Source organism: Epinephelus fuscoguttatus, linkage group LG6 (assembly GCF_011397635.1).
Source record: "Epinephelus fuscoguttatus linkage group LG6, E.fuscoguttatus.final_Chr_v1".
Taxonomy (NCBI): Eukaryota; Metazoa; Chordata; class Actinopteri; order Perciformes; family Serranidae; genus Epinephelus; species Epinephelus fuscoguttatus.
This window is the reverse complement of record NC_064757.1, coordinates 31,133,603-31,150,616: the sequence shown is the minus strand read 5'-3', so window position 1 is coordinate 31,150,616 and position 17,014 is coordinate 31,133,603. Positions and strand designations below refer to the sequence as shown.

Below are 17,014 nucleotides of genomic sequence, written 5' to 3'. Positions count from 1 at the left end.
TCAGTCCTGAACTATATTTGTTCCATTGTTGGAGTCTTTCTGATTCCTTGTCACTGGCCTCAGATTTAACCACAGTGCTACATCATTAACCACAATTATACTTGAATGTGTTTGTCAATAAATTCATTACATGCGTTCCAGGCTGACCAGTAAATGTGTTTAAAGTGTTGTTTCTCATTATACATCGGGCCTCATGCAAGAACATTTTCTGTTCATTTTCTAGTCTTGTATCAGCAGATTAATGTCCATGGTTTTTGAAAGAGATGTTCAACAATCAGATTCGGGTGTTGTGTTCAGGTGTCTTCATTCTTTAGCTAACATAACGTAGCTACCTGTTTTGTGGTTCAAAATCAAAACAAAAACTGGCCAAACATCAAGGCTTTGCTTTGTGAGACCTGCAGTTATTGATTGGAAATAGATGCATTGTAAATAAATAATTGGTTAGGGCTGGGAAATGTGGAAAAAATCAAATAAATTTTTGACAGAATACCTGTATATCGTTGGCTGGGCTCAGCCTTAGAGATAGGATGTTTTGGGCATGTCCCACTGATAGGAGGCCCCGGGGCAGACCCAGAACACACTGGAGGGATTACATATCTCATCTGGCCTGGGAACACCTTGGGGTCCTCCAGGAGGAGCTGGAAAGTGTTGCTGGGGAGAGGGATGTCTGGGGTACTCTGCGGTTGACTTTTGGTGCTTTCACAAAATATTTAGACAATGACATTTTCAGTACATAATCATCAGTAATGTGGATATATTGACTAAGTGGGTAAAGACAAACAGAAAATGACATCACATTATTGTAATGTAGCCTTTAACGCCTCCTACATACTGTGAGATTTTAGCAATCTAATTAATTTAGTACAAGCCACACTGTGCCACATGGATCTAATAAACTTTGGTACGACATCAAGTTTGATGCAGGTTGTACAATGACACCGTCTACTGTCTCCTTCGTCCGTTTTTACACGATCATAGTAAGAGCTGGAGGACACATCATAGAGGCAAAGCTTCTGCTGCCACAACTCCACGTGGTTTTCCTTTTTTCTGGAATCCCACACTTTCTTTTAGCGTGTTTTGTCTCCATGGCGAGCTGCTATCTGTCTATTTGTTTGGGTTTAGTGCCAGTGCGTCATTTAATGCTGCATTTCTATTAGCTGGTTAGTAGATGTAGGTGGTAACAGCAGTCACACAGTGAGATGGTCATCCCAAATTTCTGACAATGTCAGAATTTTATCCCAGGCTGTCTTTGATCATAAGACAATAGCCGTCCTTGAACCTTTCTCTATGTTCGCAGTAGGACCACTGTTTTAGAGCCACAATCAAAGATATCACTACGTTTCTTTCATGTTGGCCACTTTTCAGATGCGTTTTTGGCCCAAACTGTTCTGCAGACTTCCTGAGAGGAGCTGCCCACTGGGGAGCTCCCCCAAGAAATACTTAATTTAAGGGCTTTTTTTCTGTGTGCGTTTGTTCCATCAATAGGAACGCTGTAGTGACAAAAGTGAGGCGGAGGTTGGTATAGCAGTATATGTATAACATCATGCTATTGAACATTCTTGTATTTCACTTTGATGAGTCAAAATCGAGTTGTATTTCCCCCGTCACTTATATGTTCAGTAAAGCCTGAACTTCATTGTCCTTCCATTTGTCTGTTTTCTCCCTGTTTGTTCAGTACCAGCTGTTGTTTATGTTTGTGTTGTCTGTTGTTTACACAGCTAATGGGTTTTTAAAAATGGCAGTTGCCGTTGCTGCATTGGCTCATGTGTTCGACCAATCACTGTCCACTTTCGTCACTCAAGGTTCCTCTTGTGCTAGGAGAGTGCCTACTCTGAAATAAGAGCTAAAAACAAGCCCCTCAAAGTGGCGCTCTAAGAAGAATGATTCTTACGAGTTCTCATGGCGCAGACACAATAAAAAGGGGGCCTTCTCAGAACTATGATAAAGTTCCTCCGGTCCACAAACTCCTATTGTTAAGAACTGAACATGGCCTCTTCAAAAGAGTGTAACGTTGAGGGCCTAGAGTTCAAACTGTGTGACACGACAAGCGGGGAGGATGAGACTTGATCCATTTTAACTCCTCCACACTGTCACCCACAAACTGCTGCTGTAGCTCGACTTCCTTCTTTTTCCTCTGTGCAGTTTAAATAAAGAGCCGCAGGGTGTTATAGTTACTGTCTCACACTTTTCTCGCACCCCTTCTTTTCCATCTCAGAGTTCTGGAATAAAAAGAGAAGCAGTTTCACGGATGGAAAAATTCTCCATTTGTCCGTCTGTGGGTGTTTTTTGGGTTTCTGGAAGAACACCAGAATTATCTCAGTGGCTTCAACTTTGAGAACAAATCATTTATAGACTGGAAGCATTCAAACTTGATACGACATTTTATAATCAATGCATGGACATGAATTCTGAAATCCCTATGCCAAAGATTATTGCAAAATAAAATGATGAGAGGATTCTGGCAGCCTTTTAGTAGCTTTTTTTTTCCTTACAGATGAGCGTTAAAGTATTTCCTATCGTGTTTTTTTGCTTCATTACCCCAACTTGTTGCTAATCTGAAAATGGCACCATTGCATTAATAATTTGGCTTGTACTGTTGCTTTAAAATGTATGTGATCCACCCTGCATTTGCATTGGTGAGTTGATCAAACACAGAAAAATAGACAGATTTAACCTTTTCTAACTTGGTTGCACACTTGATCGTATTAAAGTCAATAGTAAATATGTATTTTTTGCATTAAAGGAGCAAAAATAGAGCTATACGGTGATAACAAATGAACAAAAACTTGAATATTATATTTCATGAGGGAGTCTGACTTTCCATCTAACCTTGAAAACAGACAGCACAATCAGTCCGACAGTCACCATCTCAAAAAAGCACAAAATACTTCATAAACTGATGCATAACGACCTCTGACCTCTCCTGTTGTTCCTTGTCCGATTGGTCATCAGGATGGGAGCTTCGGACAACATCTACAAAGGGCGCAGCACGTTCATGGAAGAGCTGACCGAAGCCTCAGAGATCATTTCCCATGCAACCGAATGTTCATTGGTCATCCTTGATGAACTGGGACGGGGCACAAGCACCCATGATGGGATTGCCATCGCCTATGCTACCCTGGAGTACTTCATCAGAGATGTAAGTGTGTGTGTGTGTGTGTGTGTGTGTGTTTTTGAATCGACACTCTTAACTAATGACATGGGAATAAGACAGATTTAAATATTTAAAGAGGAAAAAAATATGAGAAATGAAAGGGAAGGCACTGATGGGACATTTGGGTAACCGTTAGCAAAGCTGCTGAAATACCAAATAATTTGAAATACACCCAGTTGTCAAACACACAGATTCATCTTGTTGCTAAAACCACTAGCATTGTTGGATTGAGCCCAATTAACCATCAAGCTAATGGCCTCAAGAGGTGTGTGTGCGCATATGTGTCTATGCAGGTGTTTTATTGTATGTGTTGTGCACTCTGCAGACTGCAGTGATTGTTTGTTTCGCAGAGAGAGAGAGAGACGAGGCTCCAGAGAGGCCACAGAGGCTTGATCTATAATGTTAATATTCTGTTAGAGAGCAAGCTGCAATGGAAAAGGAGAGAGAACGAGTGCTCCCTAGTTACCTACTTGTTCAGGGGATGTATGTTGTACTGCAGCACGCTTCATTTAATCTTCCTGAAACACCCACATAATCAAGGCTGATGACAGGTTGTCCAGTGTCCACCTTTGCACTCTCAGGGGATCGTATGTGTCTATATGCGTCGCTGACTTTTCTTGATTACATAATTGCTGCTTATTTTTGTCAGCTGTCATTATGATGATATGTACGGAAGGCCGAAAGGTCCAATTTTAGCCGGCAACCAAGGGACCAACGGGAAGAGAGGAGCTGGTGCAGAGGTTTGACAGAGCTGGAGATGTGCAGGGCTTTTTAACTCTGAGTACCTTGAGTACTTGGAATCAGTATTCCTACGAGAGAGACTGTGTGTGTGTTTTCTGCTGGGATTATGTGCACAGTCAAGAGCCCTTTGGGTGTTGCACAGTATTGCGTATCTACATTTTGACAGAACAGATGAGCGGTACCCCGAGAGAATGAGCAAGGGTGTGTATTTGTGTGTGTGTGTGTGTGTGTGTGTGTGTGTGTGTTAGTAAAGGGGGTTATCAATACGAACATTGGCAAGTCAATAATTGTTCCCCTGTGGAGAGCTTACAGTATTTGTTTGTAGCAATATGTGTTAAACCAACAGATCGATACTGTGCGCACAGAAAAACTCCTAACACTTTGACGTGGGCTGCGTCCTTCAGCGTCACAGCTGTTTATTTTGATGAGCTCGTCCTGGGCTCTGGATAAGGTGTCTGGAGGTGAATGGGGTGGAGCTGACAGCTGACAGGAGCAGAGAGGAGAACAGATTTAAAGTTTGGCAGCAGCAACATGAATGGCTGAAGGAGATTGTGGCAAAGTTTGATTGGCTAACCAGGAGAGGGAACACCCATAGTCAGCTGAGTGGTGGAAGTAGTGGGAGTGGGATACAGAGAGAGATTGTGAGTGGATATAGTGTAGAGAAAGTCTTCCAGATTGAATTTACGCTGAGCTTCAGTAGTTGACCCACAGTCGTCCTCAGCTCTCTGAAGTCTTTTGATCTACTTTGGGTCTTAGTTTTGGCTTCTGGGCCCACAAACTCTGCTCTTATTCGTTTCCAGCAGCAACAAGAAGGTGTTTTCATTCTTCTGTAGCGTTTATGAAGACCGAAACAGAGCTAGAAAGTAGGGATGCACCTGTACTGATTTTAGATATCAGGCTGATTCAAACTAAAGATCGCTGGATTGGGTACCAGTGACAATGGGCCAGTCACAGTGACGCACACAACTCATTAGTTAAACCCTGGTATCAGATTGGTACTCGGTATTGGCAGATACCCAAAGCACAGGTATCAGGACTGAAAAAGTTTGGTGTATCCTTGTATAAAAGGACAGTAAATATTAGAGCTGACCCCTGAAAGTCAGAGATTCGAATCATCGGACCCCTCAGTTGACTGTATTTCCTTCAAGTCAAGCAGTTGGGTTTTCTCAGTTTTTGTTTTTGAGTCAGTCAGTGTGCAGTGCACTTCTAGGACATTTTGGTCCCGAGATTTTACTGCAGAGTGAGAGCTCCTGCCTTACCCGCTGCTCTTTGGTACAGGCAACTGTCCGCAGGAGGAGAAGCTTTGCACCGTAAGGCTCAGAGATAATGTTATATCTTCTGCCTTCTGTTTAGAAGTGGTGAATTTACAGCTTACAGCAACTAACACAAGACGGTCTCTGGCTTTTGTTTCATATCTAGTGATGCCAAAAATGCAGTTGTACATCTCGGGGCTGTTGTTAGCGCAGTTAGCTTGTTTACTATATTACGTAAGTGTCCCTGTCACACTGAACATCCTGCTTAACCCACTTCAAACTCTTAAACTGTGCATGGGGGAAAAAAAGAGGAATAAATAATTGAATATTTGTATTAAACAGCCAAATCTGATTTGACTGGAAGAATTTTGAGTTGGGTACAGCCCTAACTTTATAAGGTGATGTCAGATGTTGTGTGTACAGCTTATTCTTCTCACGTGGCCAAAAATGTATTACTGCAGCATAAGAGTTTCTATTTGCACATCTGCCAAGATGGATACGGATTCCGTTGCATCAGTTGCATAAGTTTGACTTTGTTTTTTAGTCTTCAAGACTCACAAAGAACACCAAAAAGACAAAAACTACAACTAACTAACACTGTTAAGCTCGAGTGGTACAGAAGTTTGAACAGTTGGGTGGTGTGTGTGAGTGGTATTAGCGCCCTCCAGACTGTAGCTCCGCTGGGGAGAAAGGATTTATCAACTCAGATGTTCCACACTGACCTTAGGGAACACGTATTTAATCTCGCACTTGAGGAACTTTTTTTCTGGCTATCATGGATAAGCACACCACCAGCTGTTTCACTGACAGTCAATGAGCCACACAAACCACTGAGTCTGAATTTGGGGCCTCCTGGTGGCTGTAAGAGGATGAGTCCTGGGGTGCAGCTCCCACTTCAGTCCACACTGATGGATTTCTGGAGGTTTACCATTTAAGTATACTTGCCCTGCTGCTGCCTTCCGGGTAATCTGACAAGCTGTGTCCAATCTATGAAGCTGGTATTTTGGCATTTGTTTATTTTCTGTTTTCCAAGGACTCAGTCAAAAAGCTCCAAATTGCCCTGATTTACCGCTGTTCAAATATAGATGAATAAACATTTATCTTTGAAAAAACTCCTTCCAGTTTTCATGTTTTGCCAGTTCCACATCAATCTTTGGACAGAATCTTGGGGTTATGTAATCCTGCTGGAAAACGTAGAATGAAAATGTGTAAGTAGCAGCTAATGCAGCAGGCAGCTGCTGCTGGCAGGAGGAGGGAGCTCTCTAACTACCTGTTGTATAACAGCATTGATTTGTTAGAAAAGCCTCGCTATTAAAGGAAAGACAAACAAAAGAAGTTATGCTGTACAGCGAAAGGCCTCCTCAGTACAGGCAGACCTGCAATCTTTCATGCTCACTCCTCTTCCTCCTACTCGCCCTCCTCCTCTTGTGCCCCGTCCTCCTCTTCCTCCTCCTCACCAGACTCCACTGTTCACGTCAAAAGTCAGGCTACTCCTCCTTTAACTCGGTTGTTATAGTAACACACCTTTCCCTGTCCCCCAGCACTCACCTGAGAGGTAGTTAAGAATGTAGATTGGTTTCATAACACCACTCAATAAAAGAGACAGCCTTGACGCAGGAAGAGAGAAAGAAAAGCAGAGAAGAGAGGATCACTAAAACTCACTTCTGCAGGAAGTTGCTGGGTTTCATGTTGAAATCACGATCAGCATATGCTTGGTTTAGTGCATGCTTCTCTCTAGCTGTGATGTGCACCTTATACTGTCCTCTTTTTTAGCCATCACACACTCTCAGACTCACTTGGACTCTCACTTGTATTCACGCCAGCAACAGGTCCAGGTATTAGCTTCACACTAAGCTCATCACTGCACATCACTCTCCACTTGTACCATGACTCAGGTTTGCATGTGACTGCACTAACACTGCTGTACTGCACTGTAAGAGCAGGCAGAATCAGACCCAGCTTTACACTTGGAGAACTCACTAAAACTCACTTTTGGCTGCGCGCTGATGGATAGATTTTCAGTAGAATGTATCGCTCCATGTGGGCGTAAATGGTCTGATGTGCTCACGCTGATGCACAAAGCTCCTACGGAGACCCACATGTGCTCCACTGCACACTGCACTGCTCCTCACTGTAGTCATATACAGCACATGGAGGATGAAGATGCCAGTCAGTTTTTCTCTCAGCTCACTGTGACTGCAATCCCCAAAATACTAGCTGTTGTAAGTTGGATTGTAAGAACATTGTTGGAAGCTTTATTACATGCCATACATTGTTCAGAGCAGTGGCTCCTAACGTGTGGGTTTGATTTGGTTTTGATTTTTTTGCACAGTATGACAAAATGGCAGAAATACAACAACAAAAGAAGCAAGTTGTGCAGATGGATTAAAAATCCTTAAAAAAAGAAAATCTCACCTCAGTAAGCACTATAAGCAAATACAAAATTCAAGTTATCAGCAGAAATAAATAAGCAAAAAGTCATTCAGTCCTTCATTATACTACCTTTGAATGAGCACAAATTCAGTTATACACATTTATGAAACAAACTTTACAACAACCTTGCATGAAAACTTTTTTAACAAGAAAAACTGCTTCAGGTGTGAGCATGAATGGTTGTCTGTTTCTATGTGTTAACCCTGTGATAGTCTGGCAACCTGTCCAGGCTGTACCCCGCCTTTCACCCAGTGTCAGCTGGGACAGGCTCCAGCCCCTCCAAGACCCCTAACAGGATAACTGGTTACGGAAAATGAATGCATCTCTAGTTTCTCCTTCAGACAGCTGTATTTATTTATGTTCATTGCCAAACACAGCACATCATGAGAACATTATAATTTACCTTCGCTCAATAGTCAGTTTTACCAAAGGGAACTTGAACACATCATAATGTAACTCCATGCAACCTCTGTCAGGACTTTATTCAGCCACCAGCTGCTAACGGCTAACAGCTAATGTTAACAAGCTCTCCTGCCAGTGTCAACATTAATTTGTTGTTTGCAATGTAGCACTACCAGGGAAACCGTAGGGTTGGCAATGAGTTTACTGCATCCTTTGGTCCCGACAATGTCCTTGGAAAGATCTCTGTTCCTTCCAAACATATTTTCTATTGTCTTGGGAAGGACGGGACACTGTTAGCTTCGAGCCGAGAGTTTTAGCATGCGCAAAATTGATGTGACACAAGGGAAAAACATCGTCCACTACCACTGGTGAATATCATCTTACTTGCCAGTTGGCTGATGGCCGTCAACAAGATGACTATCGGCCCACACTGACGTACAGCCAATAAATCAGTGCGTTCCTACATATACAGCTTTGAAAGCTCCCTGAAGCACTGCTCCACATCAGCATCTCAAACAGTCAGTCCTTCTTGCTCCCTGGCTGTTACAAAAAAGCCACAAGCACTGATGCTCTGAGTATTTCTGTTTAAACAAAATACACAATTAGATCTAAAAGAAAGGTCATCACCTCTGAACCTGTCACTGACCCTAACTTGTATAATTAAGGCCAATGAGAGAACAAGATTGACTTGCAGCCAAAGTCAGAGATCAGAGCACCTCAGTGAAAGCCTTGTTAGTTGTGAGAACACAAAGGGTGTTGACTTGAGTCAGAATTAGATTTGTGTCTAATTGGATAGAGAGAAGTAACAAGGCAGAGAGACAGCAACAGTGGTGTTGACACCCTCAGCTTTTTCCTCAGGATCAGATTTCCGAGTGGAAGCACTGGGTGCTCACACACACTCATGTCTCTACAGGTGTACAGTGAAACAGACACCAATTTGGAGCTCAGAACCCATCGACGACCTAACACAGGAGAAGAAGAGGTGGACAAGGTGACAAAGAAAGTGTTATCTGTGGCATGTGGCGGATCAGCAGTCTGTCAGAGATGATGTTTTAGTTGAACCTTTGTGTCAAATCAGCTGAACACACAGCCCATCCCATCTGGGCCCAGCCGCCTTAATGTTTGAGCACTCTGAGCATTCCACTATCTGTTTATAAACACACAGCAACTTCTAGCTTACATTAAGAATGGATATTTGTAGATGATCCTCTTTTTCAAGTCCCCAGACTAACACAATTTATTAGCAGAGAGGCCAAGAAATACCCCTCCTAAACAAGCAGAGAATTATCACATGACTCTGCAGTTCCCCACCAGTCTATGGCAAGTTTTAGTGTTTTTTAGCACATTGTTTTGTTTTATTGGCTCAGTCTGACCACTTATCAGTGTTCCTTCATGCCACAAAAGCTCTGATAAATCAACTGCACACTGCTTTAAGCACCAAACAGCAGACAGACATAGTTTTTGACTAGCTTGTGAACACAGTGGAGCACTTAACAGCTAAAGAGTCGGACGTTTTATCAGACGTTGGTGGAGATCAAAACAGAGCTAAAAGAAGAGTGATTACTTCTGGTAAGAAACACATCTTCAGATAAACTTCCAAGCAACTTTTACACATGCACTGCAAAACTAAAATGATCTAGATATTATCTGATAGTGCTACAGTTGGATCGGACTTTACACTGCCAGCTCACTAGTACAAAGTCCGTGTAATGTCACATTGAGCCCATGTAGGAATAGAGCATCTAACTGTCTGAAGAAATCACAGCGAGCAAGTGGGCATGTTGATGTTTGTATAATGAGGCTCAAGCAAAACCTGAAGAAAATCTGAGAGTGAAGAAGACGGTTTGTTCAGAAAGCTCATAGTTGGTTGATGGTCCACTGTGAGGCAAGCTACCGTCTGTCCCAGCTCCTGCCTCATGGCGCCCCCTCGATGCTCTTAGCTGAGTGTCCCATGGGGTCTGAAGTGTTTACTTTAACAAACTTAGTTCTCAAAACAGGCCTGGTCGCCTGAATATCGCAGCTAGGAATGATGGAATAGGACTCCAGTTCTATTTTGTGGGTTTTCTCTCTGAACTGGGGCCGTGATTAAGAGGGACGGCCGGGGGCATTCGTATTGTGCCGCTAGAGGTGAAGTTCTTGGTAAAAGCATTTGCCAAGAATGTTCTCATTAAACGAGGACAGCAACAAAAATGTCTCACTGGAGAGACAGCGAGATTCAGGAACTTCTGTCCTGAAGGGCCAAAACCAATATCGTCAGACAGATTCAAGGAGCAGCAAGAGACTCTGTTGTGTATGACTAAATTACAAACTGGCCATGTTACTACGCTGTAATCCACGTCATGTCCTGCTTGCTGCACGCTTTACATAGGCGCCACCCCTTGCCTAAACCAGAGTATTTCCAGCAGGTGAGAACGCTTCTGACACTGGAAAACTCCTGGTGTGTACTACATGTATGAAAGGGGAACTCTGGACAATGTCAATATATGATATGATTATATATGTATATGATTTTTCTTGCATGTTGTGCAGCCCTACTCTGTGTCTGTATGAGATGCATCAGGCTTCCAACTCGGTTTGGTGGACGGTTCAAACAAACGTAGGGCTTTCACTCAGGAGATCAGTAGACCGCTGTTTGTGTCCCATCTGAACCAACTATGTAACATAGTAAACATCACATACATCATGTGATATACTTGTTAACTTACTGACATAAGTGAAGTTACATAATAGATGTAGATACTTAAACCAAGCCCATGATCTTTTTTTGGTGATCAAACATTTCCCGCAAACTGGAAAGTTTATTTTCAAAGGACAGTGTATCATGTAACAAGCAGGAAATTGACATGCTGTCCCTGAGCATTGAAAACTGACGCCAGAGGGGAACCTAAAGCGCCATAGCTGAATGCGTAGGGCCACTGACCAAACTTCTGCTGCTGCTGCGGTATTTGACAGGTTGAGAGTGAGGAAGTGTTTGGATTTCTTTTAACTTGATTTAAACAATTATTTGATCATCGAAATTGCCTGTGATTAATTTTCTGGTTACCGACTAATCAATTAATTGTCTAATTGTTTCAGCACTAATTTCATCACATCGTCCAGCTCTACAGAACACGGCTGTCAGTTCACCCAAGGGTGGCCTGGTAATGAGCTGCCATTAGGACCTAATCAGACCATTATCCAGGCTGGAGCCTCCCGCTGCCACGCTCTGTTTGTTTTTACCTTTTTCAGTGTAGGTGGACAGGAATGATTGAAGTAGCTTGCCTGTGTGTGCACGTGTGCACATATGAGTGTGCAGGTCTGTGTGTCTTTCTTTAAAACATGTGGGAGTCACCATGCACATCTCTTTCAGAGGAAGGTATTACTAGTGACGTGTGACCTTTCTTAGACCGAGCGGTTAGCGGGACGATCCTGGAGTCAGATGAGTCCTGCAGCCGCTTGTCTGCTGCGATGATGTAAGACTCAGGCCTGCTTCACCATGATTCACCACTACTGTTTTCATTACTGTCATCATCAGACCTAATGATTATTAATACTAACACTAGTCCAGCGTTAGCTTTTATGTTTCAACACTTTGTCACATCGTCAGGACTGTTTTTAGTATGCATGCGATGTTTTCAGTGTTTTGTGTTAACGCGTCCTCCCTGCTATCATGCATGTGATTGGGCTGTTAAAGTAAGCAGGAAAAGGAAATGCATTTGTTTTAGTGAAGAGCTCTCAGCAGCTGTCCTGAGAGGGGAAAAAGTTTGTGCATGCATTTGAGAGAGAGGCTGAGTGACTGAGTGCACGCCCCATCCGCTTTTTGTGATTTTCACGTCTTAACCTTAATGCCAGAGTTCAGTCATGTAGCCTTTGGGTGGCTCCCAGGCCTGACAGAGATTAAAGTATAGCGGGATGAGGTGAAGTGCCTTCACTTTGCTCGATCCCCCTTCAGAGCCTGAAAAGCGGGGAGTGGTGTTTACAGTGAGAGGCAGAAAAACGGAGTGATTGACTGCAGACATCCTGAAGAGAAAAACAAAACAAAAGAGTGATGGGGGGAAAGAGTGACACAATACTGTATGTATGTGTTTATACTGGTGGTAATATTCACAAAGCATGTACTCATGCATTAGCTCAGCACACTGCAGGGTACAGAGGCGGTTAAGTAACACTGTGCCAAAGTACGGTAGATATAGATGATCTGCTTTTGGCTTTTCAGCTACAACTTTTGCTTAGTTGTGGTAACAGGAACGCTGTTACATAATGCAACATTTGTTATAATACCTACCATTTGGTTTGTGTATCACTTTGTCTCTTTCCTTTGTCTCTTGTCTTTTTGTTCTTTTTGCCGCCTACTTTTCTCCTTTGTGTGAGGCTAAAAAAATAGTAAAAAAAAAAAAAAAAAAAAAAAAAGATTAATAATCACTGAGGTCAAAGGAAATAAAAATATTTAGTAGAATAGAATCAAGATTCTGGTGTTTACTAGGCTTATTAATCATATGCTTGTAGAAAGGGTAAAGATGCATATTATGTGTAAGGGCTTACAACACCAAGTGAGCGTGCGCTTAAGGTGACGTTGCTTTGTAAATTAGTTGGTTAGGGTGTTCATTTGTTGGCTGGTGCGTCACTGAAATATCTCAACAGCTTTTTGAGGGACTGCCATGAAGTTTTGTGCAGACAGCCCAGCTCCTAATAGCGATTCACATTTGTTTTGTTTTTTTGTTTTTGCTTTTTTTTCTGCGACTAAGCTTCCAATGAAATGTTGTCCACTACTGACCTTTCTTGTCGACTAACGTTTTCTTGACTATTAGGGGGCAGCCCCAGTGCTTAGTGCCAACTGGGAGATAGTAGAATGCAAACATGCTAAACTGGTGAACATGGTGAGATTACGTTTACTAAATATCAGCATGTTAGAATTATCATCATTGCGAGCACGAGCCTCACAGAGCCACCAGCCTTTAGACTGTTAGTCTTGTTTATTGTGTGATAGACTTTTTTCACAGTAGACATTTTTGACTTGTCATAGTCGGGAAAGCACAGGTGTATTTATTAACGTTAATGGTGGCTGCATTCCGCTAAGGGGAGGTCTGGCACTGAGCATGCTGGCTCACTGGAAGAGCTTACTGGGACACTTAATGGAATTGAGCCATTGTTAATGATATCAATTTCACCTGTGATTTTCCCACTATGACATGTCAAAATGTCTACAGTGAAAAAGGTCCACTATGGCTTCACCTTGTTTATGAGGATGTTTCTGTTTCTTTACTGTGTTTTATGAAAATTTGGCTCATTATTTTTTTTATACAGTGGTGGAAAAAAGTTTTCGGACACCCCATGCATTTGTGAAATATTGCATTAAGAATCACTCTTAGGTCTTCAAGTGAAATTTCTTTTAGTACAGTCACAGCCAAAATACTAAATAAATCCTAAAAAAGCCATTAAAAACTTAAAATTGATTGGTTCCATAAAATACATAAGAAATTTTGAGTATTGGGTCATTTTGGTACCAGTGATGAAGGTCGTTCTTTTTATTAAGACACAATTTTTGTTGCCAAGCTTTGTGTCTACATAAAGCCAACACATCCAAGGCCAGTAGAACTTGGCTGCAGGAGCACAGTATCCAGGTCTTAGAGTGGCCAGCTCAATCCCCGGACATGAGCCCCATTGAAAATCTGTGGTGGATTATCAAAAGGTCTGTTTCAAAGCATAAACCAAAGAATTTAGAAGAATTAAAAGCAGTAATTCAAGAAGAATGGGACAAGATTACCCCTCAACAGTGTGAAAGGCTCGTGGGGAACATGCCAGCCAGGATTAGAGCTCTACTACATGCCAATGGCAGGACTACTAAATATTAATTTGATGATGTGATGGTTTATTTATTTTTTGTTCAGTTTTGAACACATTCTCTGTTATTTGTTGACTTTGATACCAACAATGTTGAGAACTGACATATTGAAACTGTCAAGAATTTAGTTTTGTTAGTTTTTCTTGTAAACAATAAACAAAAAAATATCATTTGTATTTGTTTGTATCTGTCTAATGCAGCCACACCTTTTGAAACACAAAAAAGATTTTTCCACAAATATTTCATGATAATATTTGAGATTGTGTAAAATTTTAAGGGTGTCCAAAAACTTTTTTCCACCACTGTATGTGATCATTATTCAATCAACATGACCACCCGGTATTAAAATGTGTCTGTTTAATAGACCGTGACAAATACAACTGCAGTATCTCAACATTTACTTCAGTTTTCCCATCATTTTCTTGTCTGCATTCTGTGCACATAGTGATAGATCTCAGTTTTCACAGGCACTTTGCAAAGCTGGTGAGTAGGTGGGAAAGTGGTAGTTCTATTGTCAGTAAAACCAAACATAGCAGGTGGGGGGTCACCTCAAGTGACGTTACTAGTGTACAGCCTGTACTTACTTTTCTTACTTTTACCTAGAGATGTCTTCAACTCTCAGAGTCAACAGAAATGACTAGCTTCTGTGGCAGGCCGGTATAAGCAGCGACTCAGTGATGACATTTCTTCCTGCGGCTATGCTTTTTTCTACCTTTCTGCTGAATATTCTCTTACATATGTGAACTAGGGTTGCAGCTGTGTACCATTAAATTGTGTACTGTGGTATGAAAATTGATGGTTATCATACCTTGTACATTTGCTTATGTACGGTATGATATAAAAAGTGCAACCGCACACGTCCTCCTTGACTGCCTGTCAGACTTTTTACACATACTAACATTTAAATAATAGTTTCAAGTTTTAATGAAAATATAGCATTTGTTAAAAACCCTTCTGTTTTAATTTCTTTAAGGCTCAGTGTAAGCGATGAAAATAACAATGTTGTTATGCTGTATATTGTGATATTGTGAAATAGTGATATTTTCTGAAAAGGTTAGTGTACCATGAAAATCCCATAACATTGCAACCCTAATGCAAACACATAGACAAAGAATGGATTACAGCCACTGAAAGCACCATGAATTGCTCATCACTTGCAACCATCTGCCTCATCTCAAGGTCCGAAAAGATATTACGCTGATGATATTACCGTACAAATATGCTGTTACATTTTTTGAAGTTGTGTGCAATCAGTTTGAAGTGGACTCATCGCAAAGCCTCGCCCCTTTGCAATGGTGTGTCAAGCTGTTGTAGCTAGCATGGAGCCCACACTGTAACTATCTGCACTTCCTGAAGAAATATCATCACATTTTTGTAAAAATGTAATATTGATTCTAGAGAGAAGCAAACAGAGGGTTCTACAGTCTGTGTTTGAAGGATATATCCAGGATGTCAAACATCACTGGTGATCAACACAGAACACAGAAGACAATGAAAATAAAGGGAAACTTAAGTGATTTTCAACCAGCTATGTGTCATCGCACTATATGCATATGAATGGTGTCTGGCTTTTCCTCGTCCCATCTGCGCTCAAACTACACTTGCAGACAGGCTGGTAGCTCTGGTGGAAGCCAGATACCGTTCATTTGCAGACACTGCGATGACAAACAGCTGGTTGAAATTCAGCAAAGTTTCCCTGTTTCTCTTGTAAAACAGGGGTCGGTCTTTATTCATTGTTACAAGCACTAAAAGTAAAAGCGGCATGTGTATACATTCAGTATCTATATCTTCAGTAGCTAGCTAGCTAACCCTACACTTTTCAGGGTTTGATTTTGGTTTGGGAACAGGGAAGAAACGTATATCTTTTTCCAACCTCTCCAGGTAACAAATATCATTAATACACGACGTGCCCCAGGCACAACATTTAGCTCCAAATCCAGAAAATCAGCCTGAAAATGAAGGAAATATGAAACGATTGCATAAGAATCAATGGAGCACAGCTGTGTAGTTGTTGGACCCTGACTATACCTAACTGCTCCCTTAGGTATAGTCACGTCCCTAACTGGACCCTGACTGCTATACATTAATCGACCAGACTGCATTCGAGGGGCGGGACTACGTGAGAGATCAATTATCCATGTTGGAAAGTATAAACGTTGCCTTTGCATCAAGAACACAGTGGGCAGAACAACAGAGCAAAAGAAGAGCTACAGTGAGCTACAGGTCATGACCGACGAGGTTCAGAGACATTCCCAAACCTTAAGGCAGTCTGGAAAGTCTCAGAATGGCACCCCTTATAAGTGCACTTAAGTTACCACCAACTCTCTGAAGATATTAATAATTTCTGTGTAACTGCATGCAACACTGATCAATGTGGATTAGACTGGTTTTGCAATGAGGCTCATTTGCATAGAAAGGGGCCAATGTTGCACTAAACGATGCATGGCAGCACAGTTTAGGGTGCATTTCACCCTTAGTGACTGCATTGAGAATTACACCATTTCTTTTTGTTTATTTGTGCAGCTTTAGCTGCAAAAACCTTTCAATCCTTTTGTCAATCTGCCCCCCAATGTACGGATTGCATTTACATTTGGCTGACCCTGTTTATGCAGTTTTCCAGATCCGTAACATGCCGAAAAGTCTGGTACACAGGGTCCCTGGAAGCTCCTCAACCTTTTTAGACCTGGCATCAAAATGTTAACACTTCACTCTCTCTTTCCTTTTCTTAGGTGAAATCCCTCACCCTGTTTGTGACCCATTACCCTCCTCTGTGTGAGCTGGAGCGGGTCTATCCTCAACATGTGTCTAACTACCACATGGCTTTCCTACTCAATGAACCTGACATCGACACTGACACTGACGGTATGTGTGTGCGCATTTTTGTGTGCATGTGAAAATGATTTAGATCTTTTTTTGTTGGGAATTCCTGGTTTGACTGTTGCCTTGCAGGTAAATTGAGAGCAGTCATATTTTTTCTAAGTCATTATCACCTGGCACTTTGTTGAGAGTTTAATGTATATGTGTGTGTGAATGCTGACAGATGGAGAGGTTCAGCCAGAGTTCATCACTTTCCTCTACCAGTTAACTGAAGGAGCTGCAGGGCGGAGCTACGGCCTGAATGTTGCCCGATTGGCTGACATCCCAGATCCTATACTACACTCTGCTGCACGCAAAGCCCGAGAACTTGAGAGCATGGTCAACGCCAGGAGG

At 41.9% G+C, this 17,014-nt stretch overlaps 1 protein-coding gene across 1 annotated transcript in view; it reads left to right on the top strand.

The window, feature by feature from the left end:
* The window catches only part of msh3 (mutS homolog 3 (E. coli)), a 71,328-nt gene that overhangs the window by 50,838 nt on the left and 3,476 nt on the right, over window positions 1-17,014 (top strand). The window contains exons 21-23 of the mRNA XM_049579303.1: window positions 2,953-3,139; window positions 16,534-16,666; window positions 16,845-17,013. Coding sequence (XP_049435260.1) covers window positions 2,953-3,139; window positions 16,534-16,666; window positions 16,845-17,013 — 489 coding nt within the window. The remainder of the gene's footprint in view (window positions 1-2,952; window positions 3,140-16,533; window positions 16,667-16,844; window position 17,014) is intronic.